At 38.6% G+C, this 13,796-nt stretch overlaps 2 protein-coding genes across 6 annotated transcripts in view; both read right to left on the bottom strand.

Annotated features, from left to right (window-relative positions):
• LOC147865365 (sulfate transporter 1.1-like) overlaps positions 1-2,678 on the bottom strand; it is a 33,756-nt gene extending 31,078 nt beyond the window's left edge. The window contains exons 1-5 of one of the 2 annotated variants that reach the window (XM_087318147.1): positions 1,890-2,676; positions 1,216-1,483; positions 609-786; positions 442-507; positions 88-201 (exon numbers count right to left, since the gene is read on the bottom strand). In XM_087318147.1, coding sequence (XP_087174273.1) covers positions 88-201; positions 442-507; positions 609-786; positions 1,216-1,483; positions 1,890-2,262 — 999 coding nt within the window. In that variant the 5' untranslated portion in view covers positions 2,263-2,676. Of the gene's footprint in view, positions 1-87; positions 202-441; positions 508-608; positions 787-1,215; positions 1,484-1,889 lie in introns of both variants that reach the window. The other variant, XM_087318148.1, reaches the window with a different exon arrangement.
• A 4,176-nt stretch (positions 2,679-6,854) lies between these two features.
• Positions 6,855-12,478, bottom strand: HASPIN (Protein kinase superfamily protein). Of its 4 annotated transcripts, none has more exons than XM_087318144.1 (17): positions 12,396-12,478; positions 12,130-12,250; positions 11,943-12,017; positions 11,779-11,863; positions 11,003-11,384; positions 9,937-10,917; positions 9,183-9,843; positions 8,980-9,103; positions 8,769-8,890; positions 8,580-8,691; positions 8,411-8,503; positions 8,271-8,332; positions 8,048-8,178; positions 7,889-7,959; positions 7,747-7,799; positions 7,596-7,665; positions 6,855-7,381 (listed from the first exon to the last, which is right to left on the bottom strand). In XM_087318144.1, exons 5-17 carry the CDS (start codon positions 11,262-11,264, stop codon positions 7,259-7,261), a joined length of 2,865 nt encoding a protein of 954 aa, XP_087174270.1. In that variant the 5' UTR covers positions 11,265-11,384; positions 11,779-11,863; positions 11,943-12,017; positions 12,130-12,250; positions 12,396-12,478; the 3' UTR covers positions 6,855-7,258. The 4 variants fall into 4 exon arrangements, 3 of the variants coding, with proteins under 3 accessions (XP_087174270.1, XP_087174271.1, XP_087174269.1); XM_087318145.1 differs by having other exon boundaries at positions 9,183-10,344; positions 10,621-10,917; XM_087318143.1 differs by having other exon boundaries at positions 9,183-10,917.
• Positions 12,479-13,796: the final 1,318 nt, after the last annotated feature.

The raw sequence follows: 13,796 nt of genomic DNA, 5'->3' as shown, positions 1-13,796 counted from the left end.
CTACATAGCACAAACCAATTTTTACACAGGTTTCTGACATCATCATCACAAATGCTTTGATATAGAAATGGCTATAACATAACATACAATGGCAACACCATGCTCATCCACACGAGTGACTTTAACGAAGAGAGTTGAAAGGATGACAGAAATGAGAGGAGCAATTGCTGATATCCAAAAAAACCTTGGCCTCTTCATGGCCTGAATTGCAAATTGAAAATACAAAGTCAGTGCTTTTTTCTCATGTAATCATGAGATCTGATAATCAAAATTGTATAGAAATGACAGTAAAGAAATAATAAAACAAGAGGCTTAGGACACCTAGCTAAAGATGGGCTCTTCACCCAACCAATTACCCCCCGAGCTGGCATTATTTACTCCAAAAATTCATGTGCATTCTCATGATAAAGTGCTTACATCGATATTAATTTTGTAACTCACAATATATCTGGTTAGTAGAAGGAATACTAGGAAGAAGAGGCCGATGAGGATCGTCTCCCAATTCCACTGTGCACACCATTAGAACACCAATAACACAAGTAAGAGTTGGTCTCACCAAGATTTGCATCAACAAGAGCTCATTCAAGAAATTATAACACATACCATACCTTGGATGTATGGTTAAAGACTGAATGAAGGACAGACACAATGTCAGTGTTCCGCGTAAAGGATGCCGTAGGTATTCCAAGAAGACCTTTGAGCTGCTGGAGAGCAATAGTGAGGGCTGCACCAGCCATAAATCCAACAATTGCAGCATAGGACAGATAATCGACAAGAAATCCGAGTCTGTGCCAAAAACATGTCCCAAAGATCCGTTTGAAGCCCAGGGTTGCAAAAGTGAATACAAAAATTTAATGCTATCTTCCTAATATGCATGGTGGAAAAAAATCTCATTTTCCCTGTTCTACTACAATGTTGTAACATTATGACCTTCCAAAGTTTGGCATATCTGGCTAGGTGAGGTAGGTGGAAGGAATCCCCACTGCACCTAGATATGGTTAGTTCTCTTATAGAAGTTCATCATCTTGAGGTCCTAATCCGCGTCGTGGGTATCATTTAATCTATTCTATGGTGGGAAAAATGTTTAAGACTTTGTATGTGTGTATACACACACACACACACGCACGCATGTTTAAGACTTCATATATGTGTATACACAGACACACATACACGAGAAATAGAACATAATCATGTATTTAAGTTAATTTCAATAACCTGAAGAAGCCAATGGCAGCCTGGAAGACTCCAGTGAAGAATGTGGCAGTGAAGATGAGGGAGAGGTAGGACTGGGTATAGTTGGTGCAAGCTGCATTGATGAACTTCAAAGAGGTGGTATCGCATGAGCTAGTCGCCTCAGGGGGTGGAGGGAACTGCTTAGTCGCCAAATTGCCCAAAAGAATGGACACAACCGCAACGGGACCAATGGCTATTTCTCTCGAAACCCCCAGGATCGAGTACAGGAGAGGTGGAACAAAGCTAGTGTCTGCATTAAAATTTCATGCGAGTTACATTTATGAGTGGATATGTCATGGCATAAATCCTTCAAGTTATGCTAGACTTATTCCTGACATAATTGAAGGATTTAATGACGTAATTGGATTCAAACTTAATGAGAGGATTAATGACATAAATGAATGATTGATTCTCCCCATTATGTCACGAATCATCAGTATAAACGCTGCAAGTTATGTAGAGTTTCATAAGAAGATTCATGATGCATGGTTTAATGAGAGGTTTCATGACACCAACTGAGATGTTGAGCTTGATGAGGATTCATGACATAATGAAGGTGAAATCATTGAACTTAATGAGGAATCAGGAGATGTTTTGAAAGTCTTAAAGATTTGATAAAATAATGTTAAGAGGATGATACATATAATTGAACTTACATAGGCCATAGATGGGCGGCAAGCCAGCAAGCTTCGAGTAGCCAATGTCTTGAGGGATGGCGAGGCTGCCGATGGTGAGGCCGGCTATGAGGTCATCCTTGAAGGTTCTGATGTCATAGCCGCGGATCCATTGGAGGATCGGGAAGATGTAGGAGAGGGCAAGATAGAGGGAGTTCTCCGGGCCCGAGGAAGAAGCTCCCGGAAGCTTCCGGAAGATCCCCTCGGGGAACAACGTCTCCTGAACCGTGCTCTTGAATTCTTTGGCGAATGTGATCTTCTTCGGGATGCTCACTCTGCGGTAGTATTTGGGCTGCAACTCATCATTTTCTGAGATACTGCCCCTTCCAGAAGTAGTTGAGTAAGCTTCTTGCATCTTCTTTGATGAGAGCTCCAACTAAGAGCAGAAAGTAGTTAGGAGAGAAGTGTCATCATCATCACCACCAACAGCATTGAAGATCCAGATTTTCTTGCATCTTTGCTTGACGTCAAATTAATGAACACCAGTAAAAAGGAGGGGGGGGGGAATCTCATCAACAGTGAAGAAGCTCTGTTTTGCTATCTCTTAATTGAGCTCCTCAGAAGGAAACTTTACTACTGCTACTAATACTGATGAACTGCAAGATGGGCACCAAACCTGAAGATTTGTTTTCCACACTTGAGTTGAACAAGAAGATTGAAGCCTCCCCCCAAAACCTAAGGGAAGCTGAATGAATAGATTATAGGAGGGCAACAGAGCATCAGTGTGTGACAGCTGCTGCTGAAACTACTTACCACCACAACTGCTACTGCTACTGCTACTGATACAACAACTGCTACTGCTATTATTACTACTACTATTACTACTACTACTACTACTACTACTACTAAATGTAGAGACAGGTTTTTCTTGAAGTTTGAAACTATCAAAGCATTGATTGATTGATGAGGAGCGTAGAGTCAAGACTCAAAAGTGTCAGAGTCCCATATACGCAGAGATTGATTTGTTTACATTTTTTGATAGACAGAGAGAGACAGATAAAGAGAGAGGCTTTAGTAGCCACACACAGACTGTAGGGAGAGAGAGAGAGAGAGAGAGAGGCAATTGAATGCATGTCATGAACGTACCACATTTACTCACTTATCTCTCTATGTATGAATCTCTGTCTGTCTGTCTGTCTGTCTGTCTGTCTGTCTCTCCTGGGCCCCTCATACACTCTCTATCATCTCTGTCTAGACTTTTTTTACACAGTCTCTCTTCTGTCTCTCTACACTTTTTACTTAGTCTGTGTGTGCCTCTCTCTCTACACTTTCTACACAAACACACACACACACACACTCTCTCTCTCTCTCTCTAGACTTTCTACACACTGTGTCTCTCTCTCTAGACTTTCTACACACACACACACTCTCTCTCTCTCTAGACTTTCTATACACATACTCTCTCTCTCTAGACTTTCTATACACACACACACACACACACTCTCTCTCTCTCTCTCTCTCTCTCTCTCTCTCTCTTGTGCAGGGGCAAACTCTCAGGACTCATCTATGTACGTAAATCAATCATCCCCATACTTCCTTCCCCCCCCCCCTCTTCTCTCTCTTCTTACCCATCCTTCCAAACTGTAGCCATTCCGTGCTTCCTTCCTAGTATAAAAACCTCCCATCACTTAATTCTTTCACTCTGTTCTGCTTTTCTTCCATGAATTCACCCCCCAATTGTATTTGATTGCCTTCTTCTTGTTGCCTCTCAAAATCACCCAACGAGGTTTAGGTTTCGAAAATTAAACCTAAACGAATCGCCTGAGAAAATGCTTACACATGTTTCAGAGGATGCATTGCAGATAATTGGGAACGATTAGAGGAATTGTGAGGATCCCATGTTCCAATCTTAAAGTTCCATGAATCCAAAAGATGTGAAATTGTGCCCTTTGGACTTCCATGATGGATAAAGTTAGCTAGCTTATGCTCTCTAAAGATATTTGAATCCCTGTTTGCTTTGATTCCCAATGTGGATTCCCCACATGTTCATGGTGTTCTGTTTCACTAAATGCATGGAAGTTACTGAGAAATTGCTTGAAGTGGCCGCTATATAATGTCATAAGATTGTTTAGGTACATTAAGAGCTCTGAATCAATCAGTTTGGTTTGCTAGTAGCGATTTTCTTGAAGAATTGATGATTACATACACTTCAGGTGCAACATTCAGGTCGATAATCTCTAAATTTACAAGGTATTTGACGCTCCATTAGATCTAATTAGGCACATCTCAAGCAACACACATATGGATAGGAAATACACGTTTTAAATATGTTCATGATGAAGAAACATCGAAGCTAGCAAGCCAACAAAACAATTTTTTTTTTGGTTATTGAAATGTAGCTCCTTTCATGGCAACAAGGAAAGTATATAGGGAAAAGTACAAGGATACCCCTGCAAGTTTGTCTATTTACCAGAATGCCCTTGGAAGTTCCAAATTTACCAATCTACCCCTATGTCCAAAAAATTACACTTTATAAAGTAATTATACACTCAAATTTACAAGCCCTATTTATATTTACCAAAGATAGAAGAAATGGACCCGTCACCTGAACTAGCCCTATGTACCAAAGATTTGAGTGTATAATTACTTTATAAAGTGTAATTTTTTGGACATAGGGGTAGTTTGGTAAATTTGGAACTTCCAGGGGCATTCTGGTAAATAGACGAACTTCCAAGGGTATCCTGGTACTTTTCCCAAGTATATACTCCTTCACTGGAATACATCCTGTGTAACATTGATACCCTTTCTTTGTTCTTCAGCTTTTGGGGTTTTGATGATTGTACCAACCAACAATCATTGTGGCTCTCTACCTTTAACCAATAATGTTTCACTTCCCAATTTATTGTGATTAAATATGGCATCAAACACCTTCATATATTTCCTAGTGTACATTATTACTCCCCAGTTTCATATATCAACTAAGTTTTATCATGTGAAAAGTCAAAAAGACAAACAAGCAAGGTTACATTGCCTGATGCAGCATGCATATTCATGAAATCATGCACATAATGAGAACCAGAAGTATGAAATACTAAACCCAAGCAATTTACATGTTAGCCTAGTATTGGAATACATGTCCATAGATTCCAAACATATGAAGATGAGAACAAGAGAAATGCTATAGATAACACCATTCTTTAGTCATTTTATGTAGTTACATTTTACCCTTTATGTGTGTAGTTGCATTTACTTTGGTTTGTTCTCAAAGATGTGACAACATCTCAAAATGTAAGCTCTTGTTTGTTCTCATAGGCCAAATTTGCCTCTTAAAAGACCATCATATGTATTTCTTTCTTTCTTTTTATATTCTATAATAGTTTGCTAGCTAGGCATGGACTACCCACTTGGAGATACTCCCAACTTTAGGGAAGTCATCCCTCTTATAGCTTTATGTTGTACACTATGATAAATTGCTTTTTGTTTTCTCTCTAGTAAACTGTAATTGGGTTAATTAGATCTCCCCCTTCCCTCAAGTGTATCCCTTATCACTTAACTCATCTCTATGAACTTACCTAACAACCAATGCAATTGGTGGATATCACTTGAATTCACCCATATTTGTAATCATGTTTGTCTCATAGGCCAATTTTGGCATCTAGTATACGTTCATCTCTCTCTCTCTCTCTCTCTCTCTCACACACACACACACACACACACACACACACACACACACACATGCGTACACATACGACATTCTTAGTGATTCATACCAATTCATAACCACTAGCCGGATCAATCATGCTCATCACTGTCAAACTATAGTGATAGTGCTATCCATGATTGACCTCTTCTATGAAAGGATAAGTCTCTATACACACTTGTATACACATACATCATTCTATACTCTACGATGACAATGATGATCATTGTCGTCATATTACTTTGCTCTTCAAATCACAACCACCTCTTAACAATAAAAAGAATGAATTGTTTCTTTATAGTCATACTAGTGGGCCAACATGAAAATCAAGTATCACGACCAATTTGGATTTGAAAATATTGGTAAAGCAAGAAAGCAACACCACAACCCATTTGGATTTGAAATTATTGAAAGCAATGGTGTATTTGTTGTATTGTGGACAAATTAGTCATTAAGTCCAATGACCAAAAAGAGAAGCCGACCACATAAGAAGAGTCAGGCATCTCTAAAACAAGCCTTATATTTGATCAAATTCGAATCAAACTTTTTGTTGATGGTTTGGATTTGGTTGTGTTTGAAATTCTTGTTTCTTCCATTCAAACATATGCTTGTGTAGTAATAGGTTTTTAAATTACTGATTGTTGATACATCATTGTGCTACAATTCCCCACCAACTTACATTTCCATGCGTGGTAGTGGGTTTTGTACATAGATCATTTAGTGAGGAATCTAGGAAAGGGAGAAGATAAGCGTTAATTTCTTGTGGTTATTGTGTGGTACAACTAAAGAGATTGAGGAAAAAGAAGTGAGATATTTTCTTATTATTGTCAAAGGCCAATATGACTTAAGAGAAAATATAACATTTTCTCATAATAATACACGTTAAAGCAAGTAGCAACTCTCAATGTGAATGTCATAATTGAGAGAGTGCAGTCTTACTCTCATGCAAGTATTAGGTTGGGTCAAAGATATGTGGAGATGGTAGTCAAATGTTATCAAAGGGAAATAATTGTATCATGTATGATACTCAAGCTCTCAAAATTGTTTAGGACAGAATGTGCATGATCAACTAGTTCCATCACCTATGCACCAACATCCCATCTCATATTGAAGCAAGTGCAAACTACTTCATATGGAAGCAATGGTCTGGATCACGAACAATGGGATGGGTTCTAACATGTATCGATATATGTGGCTTCTTTATTTAGCGAAGAATATGATTTTGTGATTATGTGCAACATACTTGTTCATACAAAAAAGGTAAGCTTGTTTGTGGTTCAAGATCTTTTCTTTGAACGGCTTCTTTATTTAGCGAAGAATATGATTTTGTGATTATGTGCAACATACTTGTTCATACAAAAAAGGTAAGCTTGTTTGTGGTTCAAGATCTTTTCTTTGAACCCATGGCTTGTTTCCAGAATACCTTATCAAATGTCAAAAGCATAAATAACATGCAGGGAAGGAAAAAATACAAGGCCCTCGTTAAGTTTCAAAAGAAGATTTCATAGAATTAAAACTGCCACAATGTTGATTAACTTTACACGAACACGATGACTGCGCATCAAACCTTGGTGTCCACTGATGTAGATTTACAGCTGAACGGGATGATAAATATGCAAACAGACCTTTTGTTGCATTGCATTGCCTTCTTTGAGGCTCAGAATCCCTTGAGTGGACATCATAACATGTAAGGATATGATTGGTTGATATTTTACCTCCTTATAGATTCAAATATCTCATCCTCCTGTAAACATGTTTTTGCTGAATCATAAGACATAATCCGTTTCTTAAATGCACGAAGCTCTCGAATGTCTTGATGTAATTTTTGCTTTTTCTGCACAATCAAATAATTCTGAGCAAAATTATGACCAATATATCTAAAACCCTCTGTTTTAAATCAATAAAGGGGAAAAAATGCTTCACACAGAATTTAGAGTTATAATACACTTTCAGTATACAATAAGCGCGGAATCTAACATCAAGCAGATAACAGAATGCGTAAGGTCTTATTGTGTTGAATGATCTCAGAAAGCTGAAGAAAAACTTACAGCAGCAAGTTTTTTGGTCACCAAAATCTCCACGAGGTACTGAAGCCAATGACAATTCGTTTTGAAGAAGCTAGCACAATGTAATCCATCAGATAAATCTGCTAGAAATGTTCAGTTATGCAGCATGCCTGCCATTAAAAGAGTGAAATACCTGCTACCCCACTGTCCTTTTGTGACGTTCAGCATTTTCCTGTATGTTTCTGCCTAAAATATGGGGAGCAATATGCACTGAGAATCAGAGAACCACACCAGCAACCTGAAATCCATACAACAAATTTCAAGTTCTCAACCACCTGAGCATCTCCTTTGCATCCTTCGAACAATGCAGGATCAGCTGAGAGATCTGCAAACAGGACTTCCTTTCCTGTACAAATAGCATGAAGATAGATACCTTAACAATAACAGATCAACTCACGTAGAACACTTTGATATTTATTTAGCATTTCACTTACCAGTGTGTAGACGAGAGAGTGTAAAGTCGATTATTTGTACAAAGACCCCATGTGCCTTTATAAGCATATCCTTCCCATCTAATTTGAAATGGACTTCATCATGTTGACTTTGAGAAACTAATATGTTTCCCCTATGCACATCAAACAAGTACAGGCAAAATGTAAATTCACGAGGAGAAAAAGTGTACAGAAACAAAAGAGCAATAAACCAAGATCTATATACCAGTGCAAGTCCCGATGCTCAAACTCACAATCCTCTTCAGCCACTGCTAATGCTGCAGTTACCTGCCATTACCAGCAATCTCTTCATCAGAATGCAGCATATGAAAGTTCTCAACTGTATACGAAATTAGTAAACAAAACCTGCATCAAGATGCTCTTTGCCATATCATAGGATTTAACAGAGAAACTCTCTAAATCCTTTCCGCCATCTGCTAACACAAATATCACGTACAACTAATGTGTGGACATTGTGAGTGGATGCAGGTTAACAAAAACTAAAAAATGTACATTATAAAAACTTCAGACTTACTTGATCTGCAGGAAAAAGCTTGGGATGATCATTCTCTGATCCATGCTTATCATCCCATTCTTCCCAAGCATCAATAAGCTCTTCATCATACACTCCCTGGCAAACTCTTACCCTGTTGGATCAGAATGTTAGACTCTAGGTGGGGGAGAGTCCAGAATATAGCTGGAAATAAGAGAGATAAGAGGTCACGTTTTGGTCTCTATAAAATTATTGCAGATGTTTAGTTGCAGAGCAGACTTCCTCTTCTCTATTACCCTGAGTCTGTTTAGTGTTAAAGTGAGCAGTGCCTCTGTATACATTTCAGTTGAAGTCTGCAACAGCAATAGCAATCAATTCCTGAAAGTTGACTTACTTACATTGAGCAAACAAATCTGATTTTCCTACATGCACGATCACAAACCTTTTGAGTTTCCCCATTCACCAGGAAATCACCATCCATTGGAACAATCTTGAATACAACGTTGTTTCCTTTAAATGCCTCTCCATAAGTACCTTCTCCTAATTTCCGGATTTCCTTCATATCACTGAAATCACAAACTCCCATGCTCATAATGCTGTTTAAACAGCTAGCGCTCAAATTCCCAACTAAAGAAAATGGCATACCTAAACTCTGTGATCGCCTCCCTTAACTTCAAAGGTGCTTTTTGCCCACATTTCTTTAGAAAACGTTCAAGCAGAGGGGGTTCAGAACTCCCCTCAACATCTGGAAGGCTTTCTGGAGAACAATGGTCATACTGTTGCAACAGGTCTTGACCTTGACATTCTTGAACATGTAGAGTTTTCATTTCTTGGGTAAGACCTGACACGTCAAGATGGAAATTTTTACTATGTCCACAGGAGACATTTACTTCCAATTCTTGTCTTGGACTGCTAGTACATTGTGGTGGAACTAAGAACCTATGTTCATCTTTCCCATCCAAAACCATGTCATCAATTGTGAAAGCCCCAGCAGTAAACCTACATTTCATTTGTTCTCCATATACATCTACTGGCTCAGATTCCAAAGTGTCTAGAATCCTTTGACCATATGATCTCTGGTTACTTATCACACTCATGCTTTCATCCTTCACCATATCATTCGTATTAAGAAGTTCATAGGTGTTGTACTCACATTTCACTTGCTTTGCATTGGAGCATATTAGCTTACGTTCTGGTGTATCCAGATTCATAACAAATGGAACAGTTTCAATCATTGTTTCCCAGTGAAGACTGCCTTTATCCTTTGAACTACAACAGTTTTGTGTTGAAGACAGTGTGGTATTTCCTGTACCACATGGGCTATAAAGAGTATCACTCCTGGATTCTTGTAAATGCATCTTTTGCTCAGCATCACAAGTAATTACACTAGGGTGGATACCTTTAATGAGAGTTCCACAGGGAGCATACCCATGTTTTACTTGCTTTGCATTTGCATATATCAGTTTACATTCTGGCATGTTCAGATTTATAACATGTGGAGCCTTTTCACCCATTGCTCCCTGGTATCCACTAACACTCCTGGCTTTAGCAGTTGAAATGTCATAGTTTTGAGACCAAGACGCTGCAGTCATTCCTGCATCACATGGACTACACAGACCATCTTTCCTAGAGTTTTGCATGATCAATTCCCCTTCATCATCAGTGCACATTTTAGCAGTGGGGTTACCTTTTCTGAGAGATTTGTGACTGTTATATTCGCAATTCACTTTATTCACATCAGAGAGTGCTGGTTCACATACGGCATCTGAATTGTAACAATTTTGGGTCGGAGATAGTGGAAGTTTTCCTGCACCAGACGCACAATAAAGACCATCTTTTCTTGAGTTTTGAACATTTGTTTTCCCCTCGACATCATCGGTAGGTAAAGTAGTAGGGTTATCATATTGCAGTTTCTTGTCATTGGACTGTATCAGTTCACAATCTGCTTTTGAATTAGAACAGTTTTGGGGTGAGGATAGTGTAGACTTTCCTGCATCACATGGACTATGAAGACAATCTTTCATATAGTCCTGTGAAATCATTTTGTCCTCACCATCAGCAGTATTTAAAGTTGTGGGGTTACCTTCATTCAGAGCTCCATGAGTGCTGAACTCACAATTCACTTGCTTTGCATTGAAGTGACTTTCAGCTTGTGTATTATAACAGTTCTGGGCTGACGAAAATGCAGTCTTTCCTAGGTCACGTGGACAATGAAGACCATCTTTCCGAGAATTTTGTAAAGCCAGTTTCTCCTCACCATAACTATTGCATTTGTCTTTAGTGAGAGATTCATAATCACATTCCTCTTGCTTTGCATTGTTCAGTTCACATTCTACTTCTAAATCACAATATTTTTGGGTTGAAGATAGTACAACCGTTCCTGCATCATACAGACAATTAATACCATCTTTCTTGGCAAGGCATTTTCTCACTATCAAAACTGGCAACTAGAGTAGCAGAGTTACCTTTTGTAAACGACTCCGAGACGCATTCAGATTCCAATGCAGGTTCGCAATCCTGTGCTTTTAAGGCATCATTCCCCACATCAATTTCATTAGATTTATCCAAATATGGGGTCTCAAGAATGTGTCTCAGAATATCTTTCTGAGGGGAAATATGAAGAGAAGTTCTCTTCTCAGGGGTATCTTCATCAACTGCTTGAAGAAAACCTCTGCTATAGAACTCGACTCCTGGAATAACTGTATCTCTGTGACTAAAATCATTCATCCACCTCTCTTTAGAAGGTGGAGTCTCCTCCTCTAGTTCAAAAGCATCAACCTCTGCGAAATAATTCCTCTGCTCCTTCACAAAGTTTGCTGGTGCTGAAACTCTCTTGATCCGGCAGGCCTACAAAGAGAAAGAATTGACTTGAAAAATAATATAATATAATATAGGAATGTACATTTTTTAAATAACAATAAACAATGAGTGTATCATTTTCCTTATAAATTCTGTTGCAATGATCAACCATCAACTCCGATTGATGTTGATCTTTCATGGTTATATATATTCAACCAGTTTAGTTTTAGGAAGCCAGAATAGAAAGACCTATTCTTATTGTCATTTGCATTGACAAACCTAACATAAAAAGTTGTCATTTTTGTGAGGTTTCATAGGCCATTATGGTTTTTATATATTGCTCTTTCTTTATTGTATGATACATTTGCATTTGGAGACAATCTTTTGTCTACTTAGATACAAATGCATTTGGATACACGATAGCCCAATTGATAATAATCACATTTGGAGACAGAATCCTCTGATTTGCCTTTGGATTGCTTGCTACTGATGAAGAGAATCTGACCACATCTGTGCATTTCCTGCTTCTGTCAATAGAAGGAAAATATAAATTTTCTTGTGATGTTGCATTCTTTCATGTCGTATAAAATATGAATTTTTCTGCACCTGGATGAAAGAGAATGGTCAATCCAGCTGGACCGATCCTTCCGGCGAGAAGGTTTTTCAACATGTGCCTGATCCCTGTAACACCATAAAATCATGATATCCGAATAAGACTAAGATAAGAGACCCTGACAAGCACAGAAACACGCGGGTTCCAAATAAATACGAAAATATATATGCGTATTCTCACGCAGATGCCTCGAATGCTTGCTACCTGTCTGTGAGTATCATTGATTCGTTTGCATTCCCCTTTTCTGACTCTGAGTTTAAAGTAGGAGGCTTGGGGCGTCTTCTGTAGTACGAAACCGTATCTGTTTGCAAAGAAGAAGAAGAAGAAACAGGGAGCAAAGCTGAGAGTTAGGGTGAACGGAAAGGGTTCAGAAGGAAGGGTAAGAATAAGAGGGGAAGGAGGGAGGAATGATGAGTGGAGGAGAGAGAGAGAGAGAGAGAGTAAACCTGTGGAGGACATGGCGATGGAGATGGCGGGGTCTGAGGAGGGAAGTTCGAATTCCTGCAGAGAAAAACAAACGTTTTTTGACTATTCTTCCATTTTACTTACATACACAGATATTCTGCACTCCTCCAACCAAAAATTTGGAGGGGTTTTCAAAAAGTATGAAGAAAAATGCTCTGTTTCTGTCGATCGATCGATCGATCGAGAGAGAGAGAGAAAGATATATTAACGTCTTCTAAGGCCAAAAATTTTGGCCCATTGAGACAATTGGTGTACGATAAAATAGGGTGTCTACCCAAATCATCGAAATACAAATAAAAATAAATAAAATAGAACTTACGTTAAAAGAGTTCTAGTATTTGTACAAAACATGTTGCACACGCGTAACATATTCGATAAAGGAAATGACTTTTGTACTAGGCCTGGTTTCATTTCCATCCAAGCCTCTCGAAAAGAAGTGGGAGGTCAATGGGTTTCGGGTGTGGGTGTGACCCGTGCTCCCGATGTAGAAGGTACCCCAACCATGGCTTCCATGGCGGTGTAGCATCTAGTGAAATAAGAGATATTTATGGTGTAATAGAGAGATCAACAAATAAAATTAGGTATCGAACCCAAAATGTAGTAGTGCTACTGGTGTAAACAACTTACCACTAGGGCAAAGTAATTACAAGAAATAAATCAATAAAAGGCAGAGACATGACTATTCAATTTATAAGGACATAATGGTGACTCCATCGAACATATTCGCATTCGTGGGGGTTCCCATTCGAATGCAAACGAATACGTATAAGAATGCATAGTCGAGTATTCAGTTTAAAAAAAGAAGAGAGTAGATGAACTCCCTCCTTTTTAGTTTCTTAGATATAAAAAAGGGACTCGACACTAATAAAATTTTATAATAAATGAAATATGAGGAATGCCTTCACTTTTGATTCGCAAGTTGGGGTGAGAAAATATGTTGTAAAGTTAAAAGGACTTCTTATGTGGCAATTGACACTGCGAGAGAAGTCACAAAATCTCAAACCATGAAGATCGAGAACTCTGCAACGTCACATATCATCGTATTCGACATTTAAATTGGTGTGCAGGGTGGGATTGAGTTTGTAGTCGTAGTAGAATGTAGATCCCTAGAAGGGTTCTATACTTTGTTGTAAGTTCGTCATGGTGGTATGTTTTTTTCCTTTCGTTATGAAAGCCATTATTTACGAGGACGGAGAGAGAATAGAGCATTAACAAATGAATGTGAGGAGGAGAAGGCTTCCCCAATTAGTTTTTTGTGGCGTTTCACCCCCACTTACTTATCATCATTCTACGACTACTGCTCTTTCAACTTGGCTTGTATGTGAATTAGCCCCTTGACTTCTATCATGTCCTATCAGTGATGTGTGCTCCAATTTTCAGGA

The sequence above is a fragment of the Azolla caroliniana genome, unplaced genomic scaffold, assembly GCF_043228905.1.
Source record: "Azolla caroliniana isolate FFs.n. ecotype wild unplaced genomic scaffold, voAzoCaro1.0.p SCAF_4, whole genome shotgun sequence".
NCBI lineage: Eukaryota > Viridiplantae > Streptophyta > Polypodiopsida > Salviniales > Salviniaceae > Azolla > Azolla caroliniana.
The sequence above is the reverse complement of the archived record's forward strand: the minus strand, read 5'-3'. Positions and strand labels throughout refer to the sequence as shown.

Excerpts from the sequence above, each read along its gene's own strand:
- HASPIN (XM_087318143.1), bottom strand. The coding sequence starts at position 11,264 with ATGAATGATTTTAGTCACAGAGATACAGTTATTCCAGGAGTCGAGTTC. Across the intron at positions 9,104-9,182 it reads GAGGCGATCACAGAGTTTAG|TGATATGAAGGAAATCCGGA; the intron begins GTATGCCATTTT and ends TTGTGATTTCAG. Across the intron at positions 7,960-8,047 it reads ACTCTCTCGTCTACACACTG|GAAAGGAAGTCCTGTTTGCA; the intron begins GTAAGTGAAATG and ends CTATTTGTACAG.